General features: G+C 40.2%; 1 protein-coding gene across 1 annotated transcript; it reads left to right on the top strand.

Moving 5' to 3' along the window:
* The first annotated feature begins 155 nt into the window (after nt 1-155).
* PSMC2 (proteasome 26S subunit, ATPase 2) lies at nt 156-9,410 on the top strand. The gene is made up of 12 exons (XM_067316675.1): nt 156-275; nt 2,580-2,617; nt 3,877-3,958; nt 4,940-5,039; nt 5,390-5,521; nt 6,150-6,222; nt 6,368-6,463; nt 6,669-6,833; nt 7,349-7,436; nt 8,193-8,395; nt 8,956-9,052; nt 9,138-9,410. The coding sequence occupies exons 1-12, from the start codon at nt 206-208 to the stop codon at nt 9,293-9,295; spliced, it is 1,302 nt and encodes a 433-aa protein (XP_067172776.1). The 5' UTR covers nt 156-205; the 3' UTR covers nt 9,296-9,410.
* The last annotated feature ends 829 nt before the right edge of the window (nt 9,411-10,239 follow it).

The following is a 10,239-nucleotide window of genomic DNA, read 5'->3' as shown; positions in this document are numbered from 1 at the left end:
CGGGCGGAACCCCCGCGGCGGCGGCGCCGGGGGGAGGCAGATGCGGGCAGCACCGCGCCCGGTGAGCAGCGCCCGGGCCGGGTGCACCCTCCTATCGCGTCCCCCCGGCGCGCGGGCCGGCCGGAAGGTGCCGGCGCTGCTGCGTAATGCATCCGGGGTAGGGCGAGTGGGCGGGCGCGGCGGAGCGTCGCGGAGGGCCGCGGGGATGCCGGACTACCTGGGCGCCGACCAGAGGAAGACCAAGGAGGAGGAGAAGGAGGACAAGCCCATCCGCGGTGAGGGGCGCCGCGGGGCGCGGCCGGGGCCAGCCCGTCCGTCGGGACCGGGGGCCGGTGCCCCGGGGAGCCCCCGGGCGGCTCCGGCCGCCATTTGGCGCAGGAGGCCGCTCGCAGCCCAGCGGGGGCGAAGGAGAGGAGCTGATGGAGAGAAAGAAAGCTGGGAGGGGAAAAAGGGAGAAAATCAGATTTAAAATCCCCCAAACGCTGGTTCTGGCGCGGCGCTCGCCTTCCCGGAGCCCTGTCTCGGCCGGGGGCGCTTGCATGGGGGGAGGCAGAGCAGTTACATGGGTGCAGCCATTTATTTGTTTGTTTGTTTGTTTGTTTATTTATTAAAGGTTTATAAGAAAAATTGAGGAAATTTCTGACCATGAAGTCCGATTATGGGGCTTTGGGATAAATTGGTAGATAGCGTGATAAATAATTGAATTAGGGAATTAAAGAAGTATCAAGGTGAAAACTGTCAGTGCTCCTCAAGTTTTGTGAAAGAGCCACTGAAGATTTGCGGGGGGGGGGGGGGATCCGCACAGTACAAGCTGGTTTGACTGTTTTCAGGGCTTTTTAAAGCTCTCATAAAATTTCCTAAAAAGCCCAAATTGCTCTGGGTAAGAGAGAATGCCCTTTGTTTAGTGATTAGTTAAAAAGTTGGGAGCAGACTAAGAAAAAACTTTTTTTTTTCTTACATCTTTGGAGGAATCCTGCAAAGCTCAGTGCCAAATGCTGTGCGTTGCTAGCACACGCGTAAGTAATTCGGTGGAAGTGGGACAGAGTGAGGTGGCAGCTCCTGCTGGTGATACCAACACCCTGACAGCCAACTGTGAAAATTCCCTCTTGTACCTTGTGTTGTTTGAATTTCATTTGCCATTTTATTTCATATCAGTATATGTTAAGTAATACATCTGGAGGGGAAAAACAATACTGTATGTCATCAGTGATGGACTTTGAACTGTTCTCACTCAGGAAAGAGATTTTAAAATTTTAGCAGTACAGTGCTTAGTAGATGTGTCAATGGAATAATACAAGTAGTTAGGAAAGAAAGAGGAAACAACGTAAAAGATATCCTTCCAAAATAGTGTATAATACATATCATAACCAGATCTTCAATATTGCATGGTTTTGGCACCTTCCGTCATAAAAAGACATAGTAGAATTAGAAAAGATATAAAATGAGAGTGTCAGGGATGATTAAGATGAAGACTAGGACTCTGTCTGGAAAAGGGATGACTTTGGGAGAAGGGAGAGGAAATATTAAAGATCTCTTAAATTACAGGTTATATGGAAGTAAATAGGGAACAATAGTTACACAAGGTTATATTTTTCTTAATTGAGAGTTCACTGGAGCAATCCCATGGAACTTTGTGGTAAAGCTTGTGCATTTAATAGCTGATGCTGCTTGTTGTAACGCAAGAATGCCGAGGCCCGAATAACATTTTCGAATTCCAGGTTTAAGACAAGTGAAAGGAAGCACAATTCCTAATTAAATTGGGGGATTCCTTCCTGCATGTTGTGTCAAAGGTTGCCAAAAGTTTACATGGATTCAAAAAGTTATCAGAAATATTCATGTAAAGAAAATCTTTTAAGAGCTGATAATAATAAATATCATCTCTGCAGTGAAGGGGGGGTCACTGTGTATTTGTCACATTTGTAGCCATTCTTGTTGGAGAGAGGATATTGGATCAAAAAACTGTTCATCTCATCAATAATGACCATTAATATGTTTTGCATTTTACAATATTAAAACTCAGCGTTATGTTAGTTACTGGTTCCAGGCTGCGTACACCTCCTTTAGTAGTTTCCAGTAGCTTTTCAGTATATAGAAGAGGGGAGTGCATGATTTGTGGGACAGTTATTGAGCCCAGCTTTGATTTAGTTGCTGCTCTCTGCTCATGCTGGGCATTTTTGAAAGAGAAGAAAGTGTTGAAAATTATTTTGGTTGTAATTCATGTTTTCTTAAACACCGAAAAACAAAAATAAAAAAGGTAAAGTTTTGACTTCCTCTTCTCCAATTCCTTTTCTGTACAGTCACAGATTGATAAGCTGTTTCGAGCAAAGTAAAATTTAAGTGGCTTGCTTGCTGTAAGCTCTGGGTAGTACATACCTTTGATCCAAAAGGAGTAGTTGGAGACCCTGTTTTGTTTTTCTTTAATTTCTGTCTGATACTTTGAGGTTTTACTTTGATTTAGTGAAAAGACATAAACTTAAAATAATCTCTTTAAAATGTATATTTTCATCTTTAGAAGCAAATTTGGTACTTCTCTTTCTGTTTCTGAAATTGGGCACTAAGTCTTTTCTGTGTTGTTTCAGCATTGGATGAAGGGGATATTGCCTTGCTGAAAACCTATGTAAGTACACATACACGTGTGAGAGTGTTAGAGAAAAAACATGAGACTCCAGTTACGAATTCAATACAAGTGTGGAGTGATATTTATTTAGGGAGTAGTTAGTAAATCTGCTTCTCCTACTGCTTTTCTCTCCTGCCAAAACCTTTTCTCTCTTTCCCTTCCTGCCAAAAAAAACCCCAACCCAAACCCCAAACTCAATCCCCAAGCCTGGAACTAATGAAGTCTATTTTTATGTTTGTTTTGTATCTTGGCTGCTTGCCATAGGGGTCTAACAGCTGCTGCTCTTGTAATGTTCTTTCACTGACCAACTATTTTCCTTATTTTGTAAGAAACAATATGTTTAAGATCTGTCCTCCCTGTCGGATTTACTTGTCATCAGCCATCAGGCTAGAAGCCGTTAGTGGGGGTACACAGGTACTATCACAGATAATGTGATCTTGGAAGGCCTGTTGCCTGTTCAGTAAGGCTTAAAATGCAAGTCTTCTCCATCCATCAGAAAGTACTGTGGGTCTGTGAAAGAACTGTTCATAAAAATAAAACTTGCAGTTCTGTGTATTCCTGGATTTGAATATGTTTGCCAGAACTCTGAATTTTAATGGCACTAAGACTCTTTTACAAAACTCTGGAACTGTGGAAGGACTGAAATATGTTTTGTGCCTACTGTGGCTTCCTTTGTTGCCAAATTGATACGAAGGAGTTCTTGTAAGTGAAATCCAGATCTTTTCTGCAGGACAAGATAGTAAAGCATTTTATCAGATGTGAGCCTGATTTTATCAGACTTCTGATTTAGCGATTTGCCCCATGATCTTCCTGCTATATTCTGTGAATGGTGGGGAGGTTGGGTAAGATAGTTAAAGCTGTCATACAAATAATTTTTCATTTCTGTGCTATTCAGATAATGCATACAGAACTCTTTCTATGTGTAATTTTTAATATATCTTTTTTAACTTTAGAAAATTAAAAAAATGAGGCTGAACAGTTTTAAAAGGAAAAACAAATCCTTGAAGCTCACAAACAGGAAAAACTTCCACTTGGATGGTGGTCAGAATTGTGTAACAGTACTTTGTAACTCCATATTTTTGGTGAACGGATATGTTGTTGCTGGAGCTTAATGCTGTCTTTTTTGGCTGTGATCAATAGCTGTTTGTTATACCAAGACAATCTATGGAACCTTTTGATACTAAGTAGCTATTGGCATTTTTTCCTGAACATAAAATAATTTGAGTTATGAAAGCTACACAGTTACTCTTCTTTTCCAGGGCCAGAGCACATATTCAAGGCAAATCAAACAAGTGGAAGATGATATTCAACAACTTCTTAAGAAAATCAATGAGCTTACAGGTACCCTTCTTTCTTAAGATAAGTTTCAGTAAAAGAGCCACATATATCAAGATGAGCGTTTTAAGAAGCTGACTTTTAAACAACTACATTAGTTTATTATTGTTATTTTTCCAAAAAGGATATATTTCTTTATTTGGTAATCACGAAACTTTTGCTTTGTAGGTCGTGATCTTCTTTTTAATTAAGCAGGGCTAAGTAATCTGTATGCGTGATTAAGAAATTTTGTGTTTAACGTATTTTTATTCAAAATGTTTATGTATTATGGTAGCATGTAACAAATGGCTCTTTCTGTCACTATGTAACTTGTGATGTGTGTCAAACTGCATTTGAATGGTGAGTGAACTTCAGTAGACTGCAGAAAACCAACATGTAACTAGTGGTGCTGTCCTTGTATAAGGAGGAAAAGTGTATCAAAACACTTAGCATTTAAAATCAGTGTGGAAGACCTGCCCAGAAGATCAGAATTTCTCTTTCAAGATATATAATTATTCTTTCCTATCCTATTCTTTGCTATTATTCTATTCCTTTATTCTTTTTCATGTATCATGGAGATGGTGCTTCTCATACCTGTGTCTTGGAAGATTTGTAATGTTTTTCAATTGTGTGAATTCCTTAGTTTCTGCTATCTTGCACTAAAGCTTTTCCCTCAGTGAAAGCACTTGCAGAGTTTCACTCCTTTTCTGAAACTTTTAGAAACATGATTATCCGTGAGATATTTGTCAGATTTGGTTGGGATAGTCCACATGCTGCAAAGTTTTATCAGGAGATGGATAGACTGGTGTCTGCACATTCAGGTGGACAGTCACATAGACCTTTTCTCTTAAGAAAACTTGTTTTTTAGAAAATCTGTCAGGGGTGTTCATGTGCGTGAGTGCATATGATCTCAAAAAGCTTCCTTCAGGCTTATGTGTAAGGTCCTTGGTGTGTGAAGGACTGCTGAAGTTAGCTTCTTCTCCCTTAGCTTGTCTGTGTTTTATATAGGAATCAAGGAATCGGACACTGGCCTGGCTCCTCCGGCCCTTTGGGATCTTGCTGCAGATAAGCAAACTCTTCAAAGTGAGCAGCCATTGCAAGTTGCAAGGTAGGTGCGCTGTTCCTCTTTGCAATGGAGCTGCTAAGCGATATAAATATGTGGCTTGTAACTTATTTGTAGATTTGTTTTTTTAAAAAGAAGGTTCAAATCCTGCCCATGTTTAATGTGCTGTTTACTGTTGTGTGTTATGCTTGATCAAGTGTTACATATTTTATACTTGTACTTATTTCTGTAACAGTTTCATGATACTATAATAATAGAATCACAAGTACAATAACTCTTTAAGTACATTTGGAGAATATATAGACTCTTTCTAACATCTTTTTCCTGAGGCTAATGCAAATAACCAGGCAGTTAGCTTGTTTACCTGGTGGTGTTAATTGTTTGTCCTGCGTTAGGTGTACAAAGATAATCAATGCAGACTCCGAGGATCCCAAATACATTATCAATGTCAAGCAGTTTGCTAAATTTGTGGTGGATCTCAGTGACCAGGTGGCACCTACTGACATAGAAGAAGGCATGAGAGTTGGGTAAGTAAGGTCTTTGTGTTAGCTTCAGCCTCCAGTAAAATTTCTTTCTTATCTGATTGATCAGTTTGACATGTCAACAACTGTTATCTGATATTTCTGCGGTGGTTGAAATTGTAACAATAATGTCTTGCTGTTAGAAAACAATTCTCAGAAATCTGCATGCTCTGCTAGAATGGTTTGATTTTGACATCATTCTGATGAAAACACTGCATCATGGACCTCAAGCTTGCAGTTCAGGCCCATGAGAGCTTGAGGGAGCCTGAATGGCCTGGTTCCTCTTTGGCAGTCTGTCTGGACACAGGGTGTCTACAAGAAAGTTTGCTTAAGAGGTGAAGCCAGTCCTTTTGACTTTTTAGAGTCAATATTTTTCCCGTTTGCTCTGTTGGATATTTTGAAGTTTAATTTTCAAAATATTTTGGAATTAATATTTTTGGAAACCTTGTACTTTCCTGCAAAACAGGGATTCCAGTTTCTAGCCCATTCTGCCTGTTGGTTTTTAGGGCTGGGCTCCCTTGATGCCAGAGAAAATAACAGTTTAAGAATTCACCTTCTTCAAATTTGGAGTTGTTTCTTCATGACAGTTTAATTAACAGGTGTTAATATAATACTGTTTATGCCTTTTCACCAGAGTGGACAGAAACAAGTATCAGATCCATATCCCCTTGCCTCCAAAGATTGATCCCACCGTCACCATGATGCAAGTGAGTACTGCCTTTACTTATCCTTACATTTTTCTACCTTGTAATTTTGATTACTTTGACTGGATTTTGTTTTGGTCTATTGAAAGCCTGGAGAGATAGGCAGCATCAGGTCATTCAACTAATCTCTTATCTTTTTGTTACACAGGTAGAAGAGAAACCTGATGTCACTTACAGTGATGTTGGTGGTTGTAAAGAGCAGATTGAAAAGCTGAGAGAAGTGGTTGAAACCCCTCTGCTTCATGTAAGCAACCTCCAGATTGAAGCTTTTCTTAATATGTTAAAAGTATTTTGATAGTCTTGTTATCTTGTTTTTTCAAGTGCTAGTGTAGCTGAATGCAAAAACTAAGTGAAAATGGGCTTAGTTTTGACAAATGAATACCAGCCTTGCCCAGTATAAATTTCTTTTCATTGATAACTTTCTTGCTTTTTGTTTACCACCATTACAGCCTGAAAGATTTGTTAACCTTGGAATTGAGCCTCCCAAAGGAGTACTTTTGTTTGGGCCACCTGGTACAGGCAAAACACTTTGTGCTCGTGCTGTTGCTAACAGGACTGATGCTTGCTTCATCAGAGTAATTGGATCTGAATTGGTACAGAAATATGTGGGAGAGGTAAGAGCGAATACCCTATGGAAGGTGGGGTGAATTGCAGATTCCCCACTGGCAGAGACCAGACACCCTGATAGATGTGATGGATGAATGTACTTGCATTCTGGAGATACAAGGGGGTGGAGGAACTGTCAAACAAATCGTTGCAGGGTACGAATCAGACAATGAGTTATAAAACCTGAACCATGGTGTCAACAGTGAAATGGACCTCGCAGTGCAGAATTTAATCTGTGGTTTAGGAGGACGCTAGGATTAGGATTCTGTTCTCAACTATGTCACTTACTTTTCAGTTGGCCCTGAGATAAATCATTTCATCCTGTGCTTCTCCTGAATTTAAGTGTACTAGTCTGTCTCTCCTTTGTAAATTGCCTTAGGATTTATGAATGTTTGGTAATACATACTGTTACAAATAAAAGAGTTTTGTCATTGGAAACTTAGAATTGTTTGGAAGCATGAAAAGTTTGATTTTGATATCTTTCCTTGAATGGGCCTTAACAAAATCTTGATGTTGCTTTCAGGGAGCTCGAATGGTTCGTGAACTCTTTGAAATGGCTAGAACTAAAAAAGCTTGTCTTATATTCTTTGATGAAATTGATGCCATTGGAGGTACGTTTCTGGCATGCATAGCTCTAAATCTTGTATGAAAACCTTCTAAATTGTCTTTCTTTGTAATTCTTTATCTGGATTGCTGCATTTCAAGAAATGTGCTTGTAATTACCTAAATACTTAGCAAAACTACTAACAGCGTGGACACATCTACTGTTTGAGAAACTATTGAAGTGGTTTATATAGCTTGAAAATATTTAGCCTGGCTGAGAAGTCATTTCTACATATTTGAAACACCCAGATGATTTAAACTTTAGCTGAAAAATCTCTGTACAGTGTTCAAAAAAAGTACTGTTATCTTAAACCTGCTTCAGGTTCTGGACTGTATACTTAATCTTTCATATTGCCTGAAAGTAAAATGAATTTACTTCCCCAAAGGAAGTACTTCAGCCCTTTGGGAGCAGAACAGCTTTCACACAGGCAAATGGGGGAGGATTTTGGTTGAGGGGAGGAAAAAAACAAAATACGTTCATAAATTTCAGCAGCTTGGTCAGTTATTAGACAGGAAGATAGGCCCTTTAATATTAAGGGTGAGGATACAGTACTTCTAACCAGAGAAAATACAAATCACTTTTTGGTTGAAATGTGTCATTTTCAGATAATCCTCTCGCACCTTTTTAAGCTTGTCACAAATATTTGTTTGTAACTTAAAGTATCTTCCATGTTATCCTCTACACAGCACCTGTGATGGCATCTCTGCCATGCTCTGAAGGTCCCTCTCTTATTTTGTAAGATACACGTGTCTTCTCTTTGCAGGTGCTCGTTTTGACGATGGGGCAGGGGGGGACAATGAAGTGCAACGTACCATGCTGGAGCTGATCAACCAGCTGGATGGGTTTGATCCGCGAGGCAACATCAAAGTGCTGATGGCAACAAACAGACCTGATACTCTGGATCCAGCACTGATGAGGCCTGGGAGGCTGGATAGGAAGATCGAGTTTAGCTTGCCTGACCTTGAGGTCAGAATGCTTCCTTTTCATTGTTAGGCATGTTCTGATATCAGAGTTTTTCTTCACTTCAGACATTATTGTCTGGAAGCAGTTTAGAAGAGTTAACAAATGCGGCATCATTGCATGTAACGTACATGGAAATTTGGGGGATTAAAGATATTTCAAATTGGTTTTCCCACATTGCGCAGATTCTGTCCCTGTTGGGAAGCCATGGAAAATACTATATTCATTGTATGTTTCTGACTCAACAGATAAAGAATCCTTTAACCAGCTTCACGATTTAGTTCTGAAGCTGGAGTGTGGTTTGTTTAGTTCCTTTGAGAGAGATTTCTTGTGGTACTTCTACCACTAAAGCTCTTCTAGTTGTTTTCTTAATTTTGTTTCAGGGACACTTAGTTTTCCATTGCTCAAACATTCTAGTCCAAACACAGGAAACGGTAGTTAGGCAACAAATAGAGTTTTACTTTCCATCTGCCCTTGCTCTGAATGTGGAGAGCTGCACGCTGAGAGCAGGTCAAATCATTTCCTCTTCCAGAGCATGAACACTTCTATCTTCCAATCTTTTCCAGGGAAGAACTCACATATTCAAGATACATGCTCGTTCCATGAGTGTTGAAAGAGACATCAGATTTGAGCTGTTGGCTCGACTGTGTCCTAATAGTACAGGTAACCTGATCTTTTTTTAACAATTTTGTGTGTTTCGTTTCCACTTACAGTCAGTGTTGAATTTATTTATCCCTTTCTTTGAAAGGAGCTGAGATTCGCAGTGTCTGCACAGAGGCAGGCATGTTTGCCATCCGAGCACGTCGAAAAATCGCAACAGAGAAGGACTTCTTAGAAGCTGTGAACAAAGTCATCAAATCGTATGCGAAATTCAGTGCTACCCCCCGCTACATGACCTACAACTAATACCTTGGAATGTTTTTCCTGTTTCTGTTGTTAAACTTTCTATGAAACAAAAGTCCATGTGTAGTAATTCTTACCTTGTTCGTGGAAGCTAGAAATAAATGGAACGTTCCAAACAGCGGGTGCGAGCTCTTTATGAACATGTTCCACACTAGTGGAGTATTGCTACTCCAAAAAAATCTCAGTGAAAGGCCAATGCCACAACCAGTGGCACAGCACAACTGTTGTAACGGTAAAGTTTAGATTCCCAGGCCCCATGTACACCCCCAAAATTACCATGTATGCTGGGGAAGCACTGAAAGATCCCTGTGAGGACAGTGATTGTGGGTGTGCTCAGAAACGCTTGCTTGATGCCAAGCAGTGAGGTACAGCTGTAGCCTGAAAAAATTGTTAGGAACTGCACAGGAGAACTGAGGAGGAGACACTGACACCTCAGCACAGGTGCTTAGTGGTCAGACATTGCCCAGCCCAGCTTTTGCTGAAGTTCTTCTGTTTTTTTTTTGAAGTAAGTGCTGGGTCAAGAGGGAGGAAGAAGTGAGTGTGATTTCATAGCCCCGAGGAATGAAGGATTCCTTCCTCCCATTCCTGCCCTAAAAAAGTTTAAAAAGTTTTAACATCAGTCTAAATCCACTAGTAAGCACTTTGCTGTATCATATGGCTTGTCTAAGGTGCTGCTATGCACAGAGTATGATCCTGATAGTGTCCTGATGTGCTGGTGGTTGGGCAAATAGCTGACAACATTAAAAGGCTGATAATAATTAAAAATGACACCTTTGGTCATCTAACGTGTTTCAACAGCCTTTCATTTTGTTTTCAAGCATTGCATGCTAGCACTGTGGAAAAATGGATTTTTTTAGCAGGTTACAACACAACTGATAACAGTTTATCAAGCTCAGATTGTCAGATACATTTTTTTTTTTAAATGGGGAAGTGTGTACAATAGCGAA

The sequence above is a fragment of the Apteryx mantelli genome, chromosome 1 (genome assembly GCF_036417845.1).
Source record: "Apteryx mantelli isolate bAptMan1 chromosome 1, bAptMan1.hap1, whole genome shotgun sequence".
Classification (NCBI taxonomy): domain Eukaryota; kingdom Metazoa; phylum Chordata; class Aves; order Apterygiformes; family Apterygidae; genus Apteryx; species Apteryx mantelli.
Note: the sequence above shows the minus strand (reverse complement) of the source record. Positions and strands in the feature narration are given on the sequence as shown.